The sequence below is a fragment of the Musca domestica genome, unplaced genomic scaffold (assembly GCF_030504385.1).
Source record: "Musca domestica strain aabys unplaced genomic scaffold, Musca_domestica.polishedcontigs.V.1.1 43, whole genome shotgun sequence".
Classification (NCBI taxonomy): Eukaryota; Metazoa; Arthropoda; class Insecta; order Diptera; family Muscidae; genus Musca; species Musca domestica.
This window is the reverse complement of record NW_026712332.1, coordinates 3,507,397-3,527,776: the sequence shown is the minus strand read 5'-3', so window position 1 is coordinate 3,527,776 and position 20,380 is coordinate 3,507,397. Positions and strand designations below refer to the sequence as shown.

General features: G+C 34.6%; 1 protein-coding gene across 2 annotated transcripts; it reads left to right on the top strand.

The window, feature by feature from the left end:
* The first annotated feature begins 1,264 nt into the window (after nt 1-1,264).
* On the top strand, nt 1,265-19,778 carry LOC131804384 (cytokine receptor-like). Of its 2 annotated transcripts, none has more exons than XM_059127222.1 (13): nt 1,265-1,981; nt 10,408-10,493; nt 10,914-11,068; nt 11,530-11,641; nt 11,794-11,924; nt 15,085-15,256; nt 15,320-15,809; nt 15,893-16,199; nt 16,270-16,744; nt 16,811-16,922; nt 16,988-17,169; nt 17,243-18,570; nt 18,826-19,778. In XM_059127222.1, the coding sequence occupies exons 1-13, from the start codon at nt 1,971-1,973 to the stop codon at nt 19,033-19,035; spliced, it is 3,771 nt and encodes a 1,256-aa protein (XP_058983205.1). In that variant the 5' UTR covers nt 1,265-1,970; the 3' UTR covers nt 19,036-19,778. The 2 variants fall into 2 exon arrangements, with proteins under 2 accessions (XP_058983205.1, XP_058983204.1); XM_059127221.1 differs by having other exon boundaries at nt 15,022-15,256.
* Nucleotides 19,779-20,380: the final 602 nt, after the last annotated feature.

The following is a 20,380-nucleotide window of genomic DNA, read 5'->3' as shown; positions in this document are numbered from 1 at the left end:
GAATACAAGCAATAAAATCCAAAAAACCACAAGAGCTATTTAATCGATGACTTAGTACACATATCAAACAGCGCACAGATCAAAGTTGAAATGCATTACATTCCAGGGCATCTCAACATAACCCAAAACGAGACAGTAGACCTAGCAGCGAAAAACGCAGAAAATGAAGGCACCTTTCTAAACATAAGATGGCCCATAAATGATGCCATAAACCATATACAAGACAAAATATGGGAATACTGGTCAGAAGAATACTCCAGGATTGCAGAGCACAGTAATTCCCACTTCTTCAAAATTTTCACCAAACCAGAAAGAACCCCCTGGTATAAAAAATCCAAATTACACCCTGACGACCAGAAGATGATGAATCGAATTTTGTCCAACCATACATTCAGCAAGAGCACCCTTTATAAAATGAATGCGGTACCCTCAGCAGACTGCGAAACATGCAACGCAGAAGAAACCATTTCACACATATTGTTCAGTTGCACCAAACATGACAACATCAGAAGCAAGTACAAATCCTTCAATGGAATCTTCACCGTCGAAGATTTCATAGCCAAACATCACTGGGAACACCTGCATGATATGGTCAAGTTCATAAAAGAACATGAAGGCACACAGACAAAGTCTGTTTTTTCGTGTGGCAATATACCCCCTACCTCTCCAAAAGAGAGTTCGCCAATTATCCCCTCCCCTTTTTTCCACCCTTTTAGCTCCCAAAGCGCTTAGGGATTTTAAAAATAAAAAAAAAAAAATTAGGAGTGTGCATAGTCCGATTTCGGAAATATTAGTATCAATGTTCATTTCACCTGAATCTTCAATATTTTACCTTTGGTGAAAGTACAAAAACGCTCGTATAAGGAAATAATCTTCAATTCGACTTATAATCCGCCAAATAATAGCCATGTCGCCAAATCAAAATTTAAGTCGCCAAACGCATTGAATTATCGCCACATTTGGCGAGAAATCGCTAAGGCTAGAAATACATAAAGAGCTTGAAGTCATGGCTTGGCATATTTTGTGACATTTCATAAAGGGATTACAGAGCCGCACCAAAATCCTGCCGTCGTTTTCCATTATAGTTTGACATTAATATGCCTAGCCATGACTTCAAGCTTGTTATGTACTTAGCCCTTAAGTCTGACAACCTTTCATATGGCAGCTAGTCGTTCCATAAATGCATAGTCGATTAATGTATCGATAACATCGGAATATCGAAATGTTTGATAAAACCAACTGAACACATCTTTGAACAGTTAGTATGGTTTTTACACTTTTACACGGCGGTGGAGTTCTCTGCGGATAGTTTTTCTTTATTTTTTTCCAAAAAAAAAAAAAAAAACTTACATAGTTGAACAATAAAATAATATAAATACTTATTAAGAAAAGCATTAACAACAAGTGAAGAAAATAAAAATTACCAATAGCCTGTTACGAGGGCTGAAAATACAAAACGAAAACTAAGTTTTGCTGGTGCCCAACGCACGACAAACATATCAAGTGTTTTTTTTTTTCTGTTTTGTACAAATTAATGTTATGCCGTGTGTTTTGTTGGCTAGAATAGAGGCATAGGGAGAGAGAAAAATAAAAGTGAATTGTTTTCGGAACACAACATTTCTGACGAACCAAATGAAAAACAACCCAATCTATTTTTATCTGAAAGTTAAAGAAAGCGACGGCAGTGGTGTGTGTAAATCAATTTTCTTCGAACAGTGTTCTAATTAATTGGTTGATGGTGCCAACTCTGGAATAAATCGTTTTATGCCATTGTGTGGATGGAGTAGTGGGTGCTCTAGCACTTAATTTGAACTCTTTCCATGTACATACATACAAAATAAATAGTATTATGCCCCTGTAAAAATAAACGTTAGAAAGGAAGGATCGCTCTACATTGCATTGGAGCAACGGAGAACTGCAGTTGAGTGCATTGTGCGACGATAGGACGGGACGAATAGCAGCCATCAATTATGAATGCGAGGTAAGAAGGAAATGCAATGAACAATGCCGCCCCCATCTTCGATTCGATTACTTGAGCGTGCAATGTGTATGTCTTCTTTTTTTTTGTTGTGGTAAACAAAGTGGCCCATTGGAATTTCTTGTTGTTTTAAGTATATCGAATTTTTATTCTGATGAAAAATTGCCAGAAAGACGAAAAACAACTGGAATTAATGGAAAATACTACGTATTTCTTGTTCCACGTTAAATATCAATTGCACTGTTTAGTTTGTATGCATGCATACAATTTGTTGTTTATTGCGGGTGTAATTTTCTTGGTGTTGTTGTTATGGACGGACAGAAGGACGTGAGCTGAAATCTATCGTACCGTGATATTGTAAAACGCACAAACAATAGCAAAAATACAACAACAACAATAAAACTTGTTTTCATCTCCATCTCAGTATGTTTCTCTACGTGCTTCTTCCAAAAACAAAAACAACTTGCGCATACGTACGCACACACATACATACTTCAACGTTGGCACACAAAATTTTGAAATATTCAACAGAGGGAGGGAGAGAGAGAGAGTTGCCAGCTAACATCATTAAACATCAAAGTTTGGGATTATTTCTTAAAAAAGGCCCAAATGAACAAAGATAATATGATTTTCAATAACAAAAAAAGATTAAAACAATCAACATCTGCAAAATCTTCACAACTATCAATTCGAAAAGGGAACTAAAAACTTGAACTTTCCCATCTTGGTAAAATGCTTTGTAGACCGCATTAATTTGATTTTTTTTTTTGTCTTCAAACAGCAAATACTGATAATTGAAAAGTTGCCCAAATGAAATATTTTTAATACCTATTACCCGACTTACCATCCAAATACGCAAGATTAATACCTTTATGGCAACAAAACAGAGAATTCTTCTAAACGTAACATTTTCCAATAGCACATAATCCAATTTTTTTCTCTTCAACAGAACAAAAAACCAAAATATTTTCTGTCACAGTTGAATTTGTTCAAAAAAGGCTAGCGTTGGAATTCGGTAGAATAAGAAAAACTTTTAAATTAGAAGTCGAGATAAAAATGGCTTTACGATAGAAACAGTAACCCCTTAATGATAACTTTTATTCGGCAATTAACTAACCGAAAATGTTATTATTAACGATATTTGCAGTGTTCCAGAACAGGGAGAATGAAAAATATTTTTACAGCAATAATCGATTTTTCCTTTATGACACCGAAAAAATTTCAAAACTATTTCTGGAACAGAGCAATTATAAGCATTTAGGAATTTAAAGGTGTTGACATTTGTCGTCATTTTTGTCATCAACATGTTACAGAAAAACACTACTAAAATGTATAATAGCATGTTTCCATTGAAAACCGAACAACGTTGTTCGCTCTCAGAATTACGTACACGAATTAACCCGTTCATACGGCACGATTCGTAATTCATAGTAAAATAACTCCTTTTCTCAAAAATTTTGTTTGTTGATTTTAATGGAAATTTATACGAAAATACATGAAATTCTCACTAATACGAATAGAAGAAATTATTGTTTTCCTCCCAAAGATTTATTATATCATTAATTTTACAATTTTCATTCACGTTTTCAACTTTTTTTGTAAATGTTGACATTTTGAACATATTTTTGTGTTTTTCCATTTTTAAATTCTGCTGGAGAGACACTTGTCAAACATTTTTTCTGCCGATAGAAACATTTTGAAAATATTGCCTCTTTTGTTTGCAGTTTTCTGTTGAAATTTCAACTCGTGGACCAAATGCGTACCTCGAATGAGAGAGAAAACAAAATTTTCTTTCGTTTGAATGTACATACGCGATTCAACATTGTAGTTTTCATTCATAATTTTCAGTCTTCCCAAAAATTTTTAAAATTTTATTAAATTTTTCTATTTTTAATTTTTAAATGTCATAATTTATTTTTTCGATAAATGCTCTCATTTGTTTGGGATGGGACATATTTTTTCGTTGTTCTGAGAGTGATTTGATTTGAACAACGTACAAATATGAGTGTTCGCTCAGAAAATTTTGTGTGAAGAATTAGGTAGTTTTTTCATAGTTAAGGGTCAAACAACGAATAGAGAGCGAATCAAGTGCAGTGGAAACGCCACATAAGCCAGAGAAGCCGCCAAATCAGTTAACTTTTGAATAAGAGGTCAGATCATACTCAGCCGTTTCAAACATTAGATATGATGTAAATTACACGCATACATAAATAAGTCTGAAGTATGAAATCTCAAAGCTCAATGAGAACTTTGTGCATCAAATGTAATGTTGGAAATGCCGATAGTGGGGCTGAACTCCCTTCATAAAGTGATTTTCAAGTCATTTAAATATACATACAAAATATCATATCGTGGGCATTTAACTGCATATCAGAGTTTTCCATATGAGCCCTAAAAATGTAGGTCTTGGGTGCAAGTGTAAACAAAAAATATATATTTTTTTGCACGTATCAGTAACCTGACAATGGACGATTACACAAAAAGCTATACATTGACCACTCTATACTTATATATAACAACATATTTATCTTAAATTAAAACAAATAAAAACCTACCAGTTGGATGTGTGTGTATCATAGGTTCACGCGAAACGGGTTCACGCGATACGAGTTCGGTTTTTTTCTACAATTGATTTATATACAAATATAAAATGAATTTTCTTTAGAAAGGCGGCAATTTATTTTATCAAGAATACTACTTCACCTTATCACCTGCATATTAGTATTGAAGTGAAATTATTGCAAGAATTCGAGTGAATTCAATCTAAATTCCGATGGCAACACTGCACACCATGTCGCACATTGTAAATTGCTAAGATGTAATCGTGTGGGTAGTTCAGATTATGTTTGGCCAAATGGATCGTTGTGGTCTCTTTTAGAAAATCGCTTTGCTGCTATTCTAAGAAGAGCCCTCGTACTAAATCCTATTTTAAATTGGTTTTCATCTTGGCCATCGTACTATGTAGTATAAGTTTAAGTTTTTGTTATTGTTTTTTGTTTTGTTTTGCTTAATTCATTTGCTGGTCGTGTGTATATGTGTGTACACACATATTTTCTGCTTGAACTCAGTCGGGAAGTTCGTGCTTAATTTTTTACTTTTATATGTTCCGAGACGAGCCAAGATAAAAACGATAACAGTTCCCCTCTATTGTGGGTTTACCATGTCAATTCGCGTATCTGTCACCTCAAAGATATTGGTCTTAAAAGCTTTTTAAGTGCCTCCATGCATTAAGAGGATCGAACAAATGTACTCTCGTAAATGTGGATAGGTAGTTGTTGAATAAATGTATGTGTTCGCATATATATGTATGTTATTCTCTTTTTTGGTTTGTTTTGATCGCAAAACAGGTATTGTGTGAAAGATGACGAAAAAGACCAAAATCAACATTGAACATCAAAATAAATTTAAAAAAGGCAACAGCAGCCACAAATCATTTGAAATCGTAAAAAAGTAGATTTGAATTCTCGGAATTTTGTTTGTTTTTAATTTAAATTTATTAAAAATTAATTACATTTTTTAGCATACCTATCCACATTTAAGTAAAAATGCTGTTGGCGTTTTTGGTTTTTCGAAATTTATAAATAATTCTGATTTTTTCCAAGAAATGTTTTCTTGTTTTATTTTCTCTTGGCACTCACACCTATCAGCATGAAACCTCTTATCATCAATAGCAAAATGGCCGTTATACCTGATGGAAAAACGTTAATGTGGGTTGAATTTATGCATGTATTCGAGGAAGTATTTGTAATTTCATATTCATATTTTGATTTTGATTTTTTATGTTGCATTTGGACTGGGCGGATAACAAAGATTCTGGAAGAACCATACATATTCTGTGCACGAATAATGTAGAATGGTTATATATATTCTCAAAATTCTGCAAATCTAAATGTTCAATGGTGCGAAGGAAGCTTGTTCATTGTCTAAAAATACGTTGAACGCTGTTATTATATAACAAGCATTTTCCTCATTTTATCCGTACGTCCCAACCACTGTTTATTAAATCTTCCTTGGTCTAATGTCGTTACAAGAGGATTGAATCTGTTTTGTTTAATATGTAATGACTTGACTATAAATTCTGCAATTTGTTATGGGGAATTATTTATTAAATATTTCCCACAACTTTTTTTGTTACCATAGAATTCTCTTAGATGTTCAAAATAATAGTTGTAGTTGAGAATTTCTGTTTATAAAAAATCTTTACCGTAGATCCTTTATCAATAGACATGCATTCAGTCTTGACACTCTAATTGCATGCCTTACACATTTTCTCTCTTTGTAGAACCAACCGGCCAGTCAGCTAGCCAGTATTTCCATTATGTTTTTTCTATGACCACATAAGATGCTACTAAGTAAAGTAAAATAGGAGGTGCCAGTTTCACATAACACGATTGGTTTTCCATTTAACATTTTTTCCTTAAAACAATATCACTTGCTTTCGACACGCACAGGTATTGATTTTGTGGCAGCTGATGTTCTTGTTGTTCTTTTGTGTACTTTCGTTTGGTAGGTAGTATTTACTTTGGCTCTGTTTGATTACCAATTAGTAATAAGCGAGAGAGAAACGTAAATGGCCCTAAAAGCCGGTCTTGGGCATAGCGATAAGTGCAATGAAATGCAGGTTTTATTCCAGCGGATATGCACAAGTTTTATTTTTAAAAAAGGACTTATCTCCGACCGCCAATGGCTCTGTATAAAATAAGATAAGCATAAATACACAATTTACTTTAAAAGAAATCCTGTTGGATATTCATTTTCTTAAAACGAGTTACCACTGCCCGAAAACCCTACTAATCGATTTTAAATGCTCGGATGGTGTTCTTGGTATCTGCTATTCAAATTTTACCTGTTCGTGTCACGCCTGGTATTTTTTGTTCTGTCGGGTAATTGCTTTACTTCCGTTTAAATGTGCACACACCCACCAAAAAGGATGTGCGTTTGTAGCAAATTTAACAATTGTCAAACGAAGTCACCCAAGGTGCTATAGAATTAAGAATTTAGTCACTGCTAAGCATGTATGTGAGGAGTTTTTTTTTTTTTTTTTTGAAAAATTGAAGCCATTGCCATAAATAGTACAAATGTAGATTCCATTGTAATTGCAAATTCCTGCAATTCTTTTGTTCTGACATGACTGGAATTTCTGAATTTAATAAAATGCCGCAGTAGCAGGAACTGTCAGTAATAAGAAATTGTAATATTTTGTATACTTCTCCTATTGTTTTATCTCTTTGGGTAATTTGCGGCATGTTTTTTCTGTTTGTGCCAATATCAAAGAACATTAGTTGTAACTGGTATTCGGTTTGCCACCCACAGGTCAAAAGTTGCATAGCATAATAAAAGGCATGCCAATAGTGTAATTGAAATTAATGTTTACATGGTTTAATGAATGATACAATTATAGCAAACAAACGAGAATATTACTGTAAAATATTCTTAATAATACAGGTTTTTCTGATGCCGTTATGTGGATTGGAATATTAATTTTGGATAATATATTTATCTAAAAACTCAGCAATACTGAAAAGATACTCTGCATATAAAAGAATTTTGAAATTTATATCCACTATTAGATATATTTTTAAAAACTGAAAACTCTTCAACTGTAAACACGTTCACGGAAACAAAAGAATTCAGGGAGCTGCAAAACTGGTTAGTCATTCTTAGTTTCGAGACTGTCATCAATTGATTACACTTTTAATCGAAATTTTGGGGCGGAAAAATATTTTTGTAGGTGAAAGGCCTTGCTGAGTATATAAAGATCTCCAAATTACCAAGAAGTCCAACTTTTTTGAACGAACGTTCCTACGCCTCACTCTCCACTTGATGGAAATTGATATTTGAAAACAGCTGCAGAATCTACCTCAACACCTAGATTGTAAAGCAGTACAACATACATATCTTATTTCTTTAAAAATTAAAATTATTCTAGATTTAAAGAATCTAATCTAATACTAAAGACTACATATTGTAAACAGAATTAAAATCAACACACATAATTCGCGAGGTGAAAATCGGTATATAATAATTGATGGTATCTAGATCAAAAATCACCATTAGTTCTAACATATGAGATTAGGAAATCTGAAGGTATATTACCATTTAATTTTTAGTATCATCATTGAGTTTAACATTATTTGGCCTAAGTAGTCTAATTCGAATAATTTATAGAATTAGGTAAATAGTTGACAAAGAGAACCAGTGTAAGGTGAAATCCTTGCGCAACAACCAATGGAATATTAATCGATTTTGATAGACACCCTTTATACAAAACTAGCTGCGATCTATGATATTCATTTGACCAAATTTGTATATGAACCCATACACTTTTCTTTATAATTTGTCAATTTGATTACGCTGAATAAAACCTTTTATTACCATTGATGTAAATTTTATCAGATTTGTTGTTGAGAGTTGAGAATCCATGCTGTTATGGACTCAATGATATAAAACTTTTTTCCAGCATGTGGGAAAGTGACCAATTTTTAGCGAATTGTTAAACAATGCTGTTAATCAAATGGAATGCTAATGTGACTGAACAATACTTGAGAATTACAGGGTGAGATGAAGAAACTGCAACCAACTTCAGACTGCTGTCATTTCTAAGCCACACGCCCGACAGCCGTTAAAATTATTCCAGTGACAGCTCATTATATTGTTTACCAGCGTACAAAAGCATTTTGGTGAGAATTTTCTAGAAAAAAAAGTTATTCGTGATTGAACTCAAGCGTAATAGTGTGATTTCTTTATATTTGGCTGGAAAACTACAAGTGGCTATCGTTAGAGCACTCCAGCATTTAAATGTGAATAAATCTTTTGTGTCTCGTACCATCGCTCAAAGTAGCCCGAAGTCAAGGAAGTGGACGGAAGAAAACAGCAACATCAGCAGAAAAGGTTCGAAAAGTAAAGAAGCGACTTGATCGAAACCCTCGTCGCAGTGCCGAAAAATAGTTCGTTAGCTGAACATATCGCAATATTCCATTCGGCAAATATTGACAAATGAGCTCGGGGTGAAGACATTGAAATTCCAAAAAGTGCAAGAACTTACACAGCGACAAAAAGAAATAGACTCAAAAGAGCTAAACAGTTGCTTTGCGTGGTCGGAAGTGGTGAACTGCCGAATTTGGTTTTCTCCGATGAGAAAAAATTCGTTGTCCTTCAGTTTGTAAACAAACAAAATTATAGGGTTTACTTGTCAAAGAGGTGAAAATGTGCACCTTCGGTTGGCAACCAGAACTCAAGCGCCGGCCATGGTGATGGTGTGGTCCTCCATAACAGCCGATATTAATCGACCGTGGCATCAGAATAAATGCCGAATATTATCGCGAAAATATTCTGGAGGGTGTATTAAAGCCTTGGGCACGCAAACATTTTGGCCGCAGAGCTTGGACATTCCAACAGGACCCAGCACCATCGTACTCAGGACGCGCCACCCATCCAGCGCATAATGGCTACCAAAATCTCCGGTAACCAATCCCTTGAACTATTGTGTCTGGAGTAATTTGGAAAGCAAGGTTGGCACTAAAAAATACCAAAGTGTCGATCTCCTCAAGCAAGCGCTTCGCCAGAAATGGGCCAAAATACCGCAGAGCAACATTCGGGCAGCGTGTGACGGTTTTATAGGCCGTTTAAAGGCCATAATTCGTGCTTAAGGTGACCAATTCGAATAAATCTAAACTTATGCTAAAATTTGCTCTTTCCGACATTTTTTGTTTTCAATCCATAAAACTAAAAAAAAATTGAAAAATTATGGCGTTTGACTTTGTTGCAGTTTTTTTATCTCACCCTGTATATTAGATATGCCATCTGGGCCTGGACTTTTAATTGATTTTAAACTACCTAGACTATTGCGAATCATCTTTTGTCAAATCGAGTGAAGGATTTTTGTGGAATATTTCGTCTCTATAACTCGATTATTTCTAAGTACATTTCATCCAATATACATTGAAACCGAAAAGATTTTTCAACATCGAAATTTATAGGTTCTCACGAATTAGAAGCCGATGTTTTAATGTTTCATGATTTTTTTTACATTTACCCGACAAATGCCAACGTTTTTTTTTTTTCTTACGCCCATTTATTTGTCATTTAAATACTTAAGATGTTCAAAATGTTTTAATGATATTTAGATACTTAACATTTGGTGGCTATCTATTGGTGTAATTACTAATGTAAAATAGTTACGCATATTGTTAGATGTGTGTCAAAACGCCAAAGAAGGAAAAGAAAAAAATGCCAGTTCTAGCCAGTAAAAGCGATTATTTGCTCTAGGGTGCATCTGTATAGGATTCGCATGTGGTATTATGTAACAAATGGTAGAATTTGATAGTAATAATTTGAAATTACTAGATAAGCCATCACAACTGTTGAACTCCTTAGTATATTTAATTAAAATCAATTGTATTAAAATTCTCTTTTTCATTTATTTATAGATCATCGTCATGGCTACAGATATTGTTCATCGTGCTCTACATCATTCTGCCATGTATCCATTGTGCTATGCACAATTCTCCAGGCGGTAAGTGTTATAATTCATATTGTTCAAAAATTGAATATGCAAATGTGCCATATTGACCTTTTCATAATAAAAGATTTTGCGAATTTTTTTAATTTAAAAATAAAGTGAGCAAACACAGACATATCTTTGCTTGTTTTGTTAATCGTTATTTCTTCACACCTTGGTACCTTGGCGGACTTGAGTCAGTATACTGAGTGTTTTTATTATTATTTTTTTTTAACAGAATCTTGACATTCTGAAAACAAGCCCCTAAACAAACTTTTTTGTTTGCCCGACATAGTCATAGGTAAACATTTACCTTACTTACTTTACTTTTGGACTAGCTTAGTTGTTTACGCTGACATATTTGCATATTCTCATTCATATCTATTCTATAATTATGAATATTTTATATTTGGTTCGTTTTGTTTTTATTATTAGAAACCCAACCGCCCAGAGTCGAGATAAAAATCAACAGCAATACAAATATAACATGTCGCATGAATTTAATGAAGTTTGGCAATAAAGTCAATAGCTCATCGTTGTATTTCGTTGAAGAGGATACGGGAAAGAGAGTGCCAGAAACGGATATAGAGGTATGTTGAAGTTATCTATATATTGATAAGAATACAAGACTGTTTGTCAATAAATAACACAATTTTGATATGCGATGCATAAAAAAGGGTTGCCTGTATCTGTGTCAATACAAGAAACAAGATATCTGTGGTCTTCATTAATAATTGTCGGAGAGCTAAATCAATATATTATTAAGTAGCTGTACAAATGAAATATAAGAAAAATATCAGCAATAAACATTTAACAAATGCGCTGTAATCAAATTTATCAAAAGATGAACAGACTGACTGACTGATTTTCCTTTTTCATTTCGCGAATGCTAATTTTTAGTATAATATCTCATAATTTACACAAAATAACGAAGAATTAAGCTGCAGATACATAAAGCAATTATCTATGCAGACTTTATGAAATTTTATAAAGGGTTTTCGGTGCACAATATATCCAGATATTAAATTAAATAAACTGCTTTTATTTTCAGATTATAAATGAAACCACAATTACATACATGTTACGAAATGCCAGAGAACAAGATCGTAATTATGTGTGTAAAAGTGATGGAATGGGTATTGGCGTCACACACGTATCAGTTGGTAAGTACGCCCACCATATTCTATCATGTGGTTGAATGTGCGAATTGTGTCATTTTCCAAATATTTCGCAAACATTTACTACCGTTCATTTATTTGTTTTAATGTCCAACTCTTTAACATTTACATTATTTGTTTAATTTTCATTTGCCCAGGTACGGCCCCTTTGGACGTTACAGACTTCAAGTGTCGAGGATATGACTACACATATATGATGTGCAACTTTACCATACCACACAATGTTATACTAACAAAATATAGTCTAAACTATACAGCTCAATCGGCGGTAAGTGGACAGCTGGATGTCACATTTTCTCCTATTCATTATGTAGTGGTTGTATGTTTGATTTAGATTTACTGTATTTATTATTCTGCACTAGTAGTAGTAGTTGGTAACACAGTTTTATTATTCTCGCACAGCAATTCATTTATGTTAACCTTTGGTTAGTAATTAATCAAATATTTACATACGTTTTTATTGATTGTGTGTGGTCGATAAAAAATGCAAACATAGAGTCTCACTGTTGTATATTTATTGCACCCCTCTATAGACTTATGGGAGAACAAATTAATCCACAATTTGTCTTCATTCCCCCATACAGAATCCCGTTTCCAAGACTGTCACAAACCAAAAAACGAAGACATTATAATATTTCCACACCTTGATGATATTGCGAATACAGCACACGATAATGCCATTTAAAATTTCTTGTGAGATAAAAAAACTGCAACAAAGTCAAACGCCATATTTTTTAGATTTTCTCTAAATTTTATTGAATGAAAGCAAAAATGTCGGAAATAGCATCAAATTTTAGAATAAGTTTAGATTTGTTCGAATTGGTCACCTTTGGCACGAATTATGGCCTTCAAACGGCCAATAAAACGTCACACTCTGCCCGATTGTTGCTCTGCGGTATTTTGGCCCATTCCCGGCTAAGCGCTTGCTTAAGGCAATAAACTTTGGTATTTTTTGGTGCTAACCTTGTTTTGTAACCACTATTTGTTGGCGCGTGCTGAGTGCGATAGTACTGAGTCCTGCTGGAATGTCCAAGGTCTGCGGCCAATATGTTTGAGTGCCCATGGCTTTAATACACCCTCCAGAATATTTTCGCGATAATATTCGGCTTTTATACTGATGCCACGGTCGATTAATACGAGCGGAGAGTGACCATCGGCTGTTATGGTGTCCCACACCATCACCATGGCCGGCGCTTGAGTTCTGGTGGCCAACCGAACATGCACATTTTCAGCTGACTTCTTTGGCAAGTAAATACGATCATATTTGCCGAATGGAATATTGCGATACGTTCAGCTCACGAGCCATTTATCGGCCACTGCGACGCGGATTTCGATCAAGTCGCTTCTTTACCTTTTAAACCATTTCTGATGATTTATGTGTTTGATTTCTCTTTCGAGATGATGTTGCTGTTTTCTTGCGTCCACTTCCTTGACGTCGGGCTACGCTACCAGTATCACGGTAACGAGCGATGATACGAGACACAATAGATTTATTCATATTTTAATGCTGGAGTGCTCTAACGATAGCCACTTGTGGTTTTCCAGCCAAATATAAAGAAATCACACTATCACGCTTGAATTCCATCACGAATAACTTTTTTCATGGAAAATTCTCACCAAAATGCTTTTGTACGCTTGTAAACAATATAATGAGCTTTCACTGGAATAATTTTAACAGCTGTCGGACGATTGGCTTAAAAATGACAGCAGTCTGAAGTTGGTTGCAGTTTTTACCTCCCACTCTGTATTAAGTACGAACTTTACACTCCACACTTGTTGGAAGAAATGCATTTTTAAATGATATAAATACAATTGGCAGCTTCTATGATCCAAGAAAACAACTTAAGTTAATAATTTATTAAAACCGGACGTTTGTTTCCAATGAATACCCATTAAATGTTGAACATCAAAATTTCAATGAAATAAAAAATTAGCATAATTAAAGAAACCACTGCTAATTTTTGATTGATTTCACAAAAATACAACGAATATTAAAAATTTCCATAATTTTTATTAATAAGCTAAATTCATAAGAAAGCATTTAGCGTTCATAAATTGATGTGGCTATTAAAAATATAACCATATAAATATCAAATTAATAAAAAGCAAGTCGATTTGACTACACATAATATGGTCGATCACGTATTGCCCTATATAGTGAGAGGTAGTCTTAAAATGTTATAACAAAAATATAATGTTTAGTACTCTAGGAAATTTGAATGAGTTAACCTGTAAAAGTTAGGTATCACTCGAAAACTGACACACTAAGATAGGCGAACCATGAGTGTTATCGCACCTTTAGCGATTTTCATTTATAAGGTTTATGCCTTAACATTGTTATCGTTTATGTGCCATAATAAAAGAACCTCCATTTTAAAATATGCTCGTTTCTTGAAATTGAAGCATATTTTTATCCATACTATTCATACTAGAGCTAAAACATTCATTCACCCATTTTGTACTGATCACACACAAATATCTAGCAAATAGTTTTATTCTTATTATTATTTAATATGTTGTTGGTATATGGAATAATTTTGCAGACATTGCTACACATAAATTAAATCGTTTTCTTAACAAAAATTAATACTTCAAAATGATAACTAAACTCTATATACCAACAACTACATAAACTAAAATTATAGTTTTTAAAACTAATATTTAATATTTTGTTTTATTTTTGGATTTCTTTCTTTTTTTTTACATATTTTTTGGGATTTCTGTGCATGCATTTTTTTCGCTATCCTTGCTGTAACTAATTTCCTTTGAATTGTATATTTAATTACGAAAATAACACACACTCTAACTCCATCCTTGTAAATCCCTAACGCACTGAACTAATCTAATCTACGGCTACTAACAACAATCGAACCACAAACAAACTTATATGATAAGAAACCTCCACACCATGCACCGACCGCAATACGCTCGTTCGTTTTCAATCAATTAACATGTGGACTTTCGAATAAACAATAATAATATCCAACATACACACACGCATACACGTGTGTGTACCAACACATAAAAACGATATTTTTGCAAAACAAATGAATGAATGAATGAATTGGTATTTCGTCGCTTGGGCTTGTGGTGGTTTTACTCTGTCTTATTTATCAATTAACATGAACGTGGGGAAAATTAAATAAATATAACATCAACAACGTATAACAAAAAATAACAATAACAAAAACTAAAATTGGATATGAACGACATACACATGCATGTACTATCACGGGCTTTTCTCTTCGGGCACGTTCTTCACATCTATGCATCCACTCCTTTTGTGTTCTATTGAAATGTGTATCCGTATCCCTTTTGTTGGGTGCACTCAAAAAAAAAACACAACCGCACACTCAAACTTGTAGTTATATCGCACTTATTACATGGACCAAAGCGGAAAACGTGTTTATCGTACAATTTATTCACAGAACTACATGTACACATGTCCTCTGGAAATCCAAGAGAGGCAGGCAATATGTAATTTAACACTGGATCAGAATAAATATCGGACAACTCATGAATTCTTCAACTTTACGTTGAGGGGTGAGAATGGCGTGGGCACAAATGTACAAAGTTTTTGGATCAATAATTATGAAAGCGGTAAGTATTGAATGCAACTTTTTGAATATCACAGTCATTAATATATTTCTCAATCCTTTGCAGTAATTCCACCACGGCCAGAGTACACCTTTGAGGACATAACATGTCATTCGGCCGTTATCAAATGGCATAACAATAAATATAGCTATTACAAGGCAAAAGGTTTACAGTATGACATTCGTCTGCGGCCCAAAGACAGTGATATCGATTGGATGAGCCATTCCAATTATGAGATACGACAGAAGCAGTCTGAATATAAGATAATTTTGCGCGATATTCCCTTCGCCTATGTCTGGTATGAGCTAAGCGTTCGAGTCCGTGTTAAAAAGTCGGCGCGATTTGACGATTCTTACTGGAGTGAACCGTATATTCAACAATTTCGTACAGCGCCATGTCCCCCGGATGCTGCGCCACTGACAGACAGTGGCAGCTTTTACATTGTTCCTACACAAACGCAAGTGCGCCTCTATTGGCATCAATTACCAGAATATAAAATGAATGGTCCCAACTTTACGTACGTGATTGAACAAGTTAAAATTGACGGTGTCGAAGTGTAAGTTGTTGTCTAGTTTTCCTTTTCGCTCATTTTTTTCAGTGCATTGTCTTATTTCATTTTTGTTTTGTTTCGCTCAACAGTTCAATGGAGCCTCTAGAAATGGATTTCATTTCTGCCAAATTTCCCTGGCATCGCCAGCACCGTTATGAATTTCGTATAAAAAGTCGTAACTCTGAAGGTGATTCGCCAGACAGTAACATCATAAATATTCCTGTCTGGTCAAAGCATAATGCAAGTTTAACATCGCCGGAGTGGATAAAAAATGTCTACGATTCCACAAACCGTACATACACTCTAACATGGGGCCCCCCTAAAAAGCAGCAGGGTTTAGTAGACTACACCGTATTTTGGTGTCAATCAAAGAAGGCAACACAGGATGAGTGTAAAGTGAGTGAGGAAGGTTCACAGGACAAAAAGGGGTTTGCCAAACTCAATTTTCTTTCTTTTCTTATTTCAGGGTACTATAAATTTTGCCCATGTTAGTCGAAATTCTACTCAGTTCATTGTTACACCACAAAAAGAGGATCAGAGCCTGAATTTAGCTGTATCTGCAAATTATCGTGACTTTAACACGGGCATGCATTGGATGTGTGCAGCTGATAGAACAGCCGATCTTGGAAAAATGGAACCTGAAGTCATGTCAGTTTCATCTCGCTCTATAACTATTCAACTGAGATCTGATCATATATGTACGTCATTGCTGGAAGGCTATAACATAACGTATTGTCGTGTACATCGCCAGCATAATAATGCTGGTGAAAAGGCTGCCTGTGCAGATAAGCCCATAACTCGCACTATACTTGGAACAGCCAAAAAGTTTGTAATTGAAAATTTAAAGCCTTTTTCCGTGTATAAAATTGAATTGCTTGTCTTCTCAAAATTGAAAATTGGCAAAATGAGTGATCCTTTAATTGTGCACACCAAAGAGGAAGGTAAGTTGTTTCATTCACCCGAAGTACGTGGCATTACTTTAATATAATGATTAATTTGCTTCCCAGCTCCCTCCAAGCCTTTGCAATTGCGAGCTCACAACGTAACTAGTAGTTCGGCCGTTTTAACATGGCTGTCACCAGAACACCATAATGGAATCCTAACAAAATATAGAATAGAGTAAGTTATTGAATTTTGACTACAAAAGGGAAATGTGCTTCACGTTTGCTTCTTTCTTTTATCAGATACAACAATGAGAATCACATTATCGATTGTAAGGCCGAAGAGGTTTGTACCAAAAAGGAAATGACATTTACGTTAGAGAATTTGAGTAGCTTCACCAATTATAAAGTTTACATAGTAGCCTATACGAATGCTGCCCCTTCAGAGCATAGTAATGACATTAATGTCAAAACCTTGGTGGGAAGTAAGTACTCAACGCTATAGAGCCGACTTGATGATGATTTTTCTAACCAATATCTATTGTGTTCTCGTTACAGTTCCATCGAACCCAAGTCACATAACAGAATCGCAGAATATTTTGCAATGGTCTAAACCTGAGGTTCCGTCAGGTCGGGTAGAGTTCTATCAGGTGGCGATAATGGTTTGGTATAAGAATGAGATACAACGTCAATATATATCAAATGTGGCCAACACTACATGCAAGTTTAATTTGCCAGTGTGTAGAGATTCAGACCAACGTTTTACAATCCAAGTGAGGGCAGTTAATGTGGCCCTACGTGAAACAGAAATTGATCAATACATATTCGCTGCGAAGAATCCAATGGACTCTGAGGACGACTTGGTACATGACAATGCATATTTTAACGATAATGATGATTTAAAGTGTGAAGATAGTGGAATGACGGAAGAGAAGGAGAGAATGATACGCAAATATAGTGATCAGGAAAAATATGTGCTGTACAAATCAGTATGGGAGAAGGCGCCTGTCACTAACTGTTCTGATTCCAAAATGAGTCGTATAACGATGTTGGCCTTGTTGGTTGTTGTTTCTTCCTTGGGTGTTATAGCAGCATTTTACGTTGCCCACAATAAATATCAAAAAATGGTCAATATAACATGTGCACTACCACCGGGGCTGGAGGCGTATCCAACGAAAAATGACGGAACCGATTTTCGCCGTAACAAGGATTTCTTTAATATAGAAAGTCGTCATTTGCTATCTTCAATAAGCAACGATTTTAGTAACATATGTCAGAATGGACATCATGTTAATGTCGATGAAGGAGGCATCGACGGCTTAACAACTGGTTCGTTAGATAAAAGTAGTGGCTACATTGGTTCTAACAATTCGACTCAATATTACGACGTAGACGCAGTTAGGGTTGCTGGCCGTGACAGTGACATAGTAGATCCAGTGTCTACAGTTGATGATGCTTATATGGTAATGGAACGTTTGAAACCAACAGATTGCAATTTAACTTCTTCGAACAGTACACTGGACAAAATGTTGTTGCAGACAGAAAGCAATAGTGGATACGTGCAGTCCAATCTTTTGACATTGAATGGAAAACCAAACCCTGCTTTGCCTCCTTCATTCATACCAACCGAAAATGGATATATAAAACAAGTCTCTACATTGAATAGCTTACCAACAGATCATGGTGCTAATGCACAAGTTATTCCGTCACAAAATGGCTATGTAAAGCTACATGATATTTGTAATTTATCAACACCAAAGTTTGCAATGACAGCGGCAGATGTGGCAACACCTCAAATGTCCATAATGCACACAGTTCCTACAACAACAATGTGTAACATACCCGTAAACAGTACGGGCTATGTTGCCCCGCATTTGCTGCAAAAGGTTTGTAAAATTTGTTATTTCTTTGTATTTGATATTGTAAATATTATTTCTTTAGCTTTTGTTTTGTACATGAGCTACTGCATTTGCCATCAGATTACGGTAACAAATGTTGCCCGATGAGGGCATAGTAATTTGTTCGAAATCTCGTATCAATTCAAAATTAATGTTGTTCTAATCTTTAAGGACATACTTATTTGTTTATAAAATCCCAATTCAAAATAGTAAAGAGCACAACGCAATTTATTCTCTTTTCAGAATTTGATACAGCCTCCTGCTACAAATGGTTACACCACCCCAGAAGCACTTGGTAAAACTATGGGTCTCAACCATTTATCACAGGCTATGATTGGAGGAGGGGGAAATGATGGCGGCGGGAGACTAGCCAATATGATACCGCCCATTTCCGGCTATGTTACACGGGATGAGCTGCGAACGGCATTCAGCCAGCAATCGCAGTTTAACTAGAGTCTCCAAAACTTCACCCGCACTGTTCTCCAATTTGTTTTCTACATTTTAAATACTTTTGTACAAAATGAGATTTTATTTAGCAATGTAAAACTATACCTAAGATATCATTCAAACACACCATTTATCACTTCATCTATATACATTTAATTTTAAAGCATTGTACAATCTAATCATAGTTAACATTTCACACATTTCATTCACACTCGCCTATATATGAGTTCATATATAAACTTCTATTTGTTGTATATTGTAACTATTTTTATTATTAGCAATTGTAAGTGAAAATCTGTGCTTTACTGGATTTTAATTAATATTATTATTATTATTTAATTTTAAGTTTGTTTAAATGAAAAATGTGTACCGTATTAAAACACAAATATTGTAGCGCCTCAAATTGAGTAGATAATGCCTATGTTAGGCCACTTTGCAACTATTTGGTTTATTCACACACAAACATATATACATATTTTATTTTTGCATATTAAGTAACATGTGTATTATTATTTTTAATATTTAGCTTTAAAATCAAAAGCAACAAAGCAAACAAAACGCGTTTAACCTTGTGGCCTTAAAACAAACAATATTTTGTATAACGAAATAAATATTTAACAAACGTAGAAACATTTGCACTTAATGGAAATAATTTCCCCTTTCAGTACTTAATATAGAACTATTAATTCTTGTATATTACGAGACTGTTTATGTATAGAACGTAAAATAAAATTCTAATTCGAATGTGATATGGGTATGACTACATATGTGCATATTGGTATAAATTGATAACGATTTATAGTTTACAGAGCATGCAGCGAAACTGCACAAATTTTTATCTATAGAGACTGATAGCGCGTTTACATGCAAAATCATTACCCAGGTTAACCCTGATAATGGACCAATCACAATAAATTGGAAATTGTAGAAAACATACATCAAATTATTTGCGGTTGTTCAATTATCAGGGTTAAACTGGGTAGAGGTGTTGGTCTAATAGTGCGCTTTTACACAAAATCTTTACCAGGGGAGTTAGTTTGGTTTAAGGATGTGCATCTTTACAGGATTCGCAACTGCCTCGTGTTCATCCTAGGAAGAAATAAACACTTTTGGGGGTAGGAAGAACGCATTTTTTTAAATTTAAAAATGTTAAACTCTAAAGTAGACAGAATGAGGTTATGTTGGAAAAATATATCCTGCAAATGGCCAGCGCTGCTTTGTTGGCATACACGCGATTTTGCAATGGGCGTTTTGCATAAACGCTGCGGTATTTCATTAATGCAGCGTCCAATTTCCTCTTTTAAGGCTTGAGCCTTCGTCGGCTTATTTGCACAAACAATCGACTTCCAGG

Excerpts from the sequence above, each read along its gene's own strand:
- LOC131804384 (XM_059127221.1), top strand. Across the intron at positions 15,257-15,319 it reads GATCAATAATTATGAAAGCG|TAATTCCACCACGGCCAGAG; the intron begins GTAAGTATTGAA and ends AATCCTTTGCAG. Across the intron at positions 16,923-16,987 it reads CTAACAAAATATAGAATAGA|ATACAACAATGAGAATCACA; the intron begins GTAAGTTATTGA and ends TTCTTTTATCAG.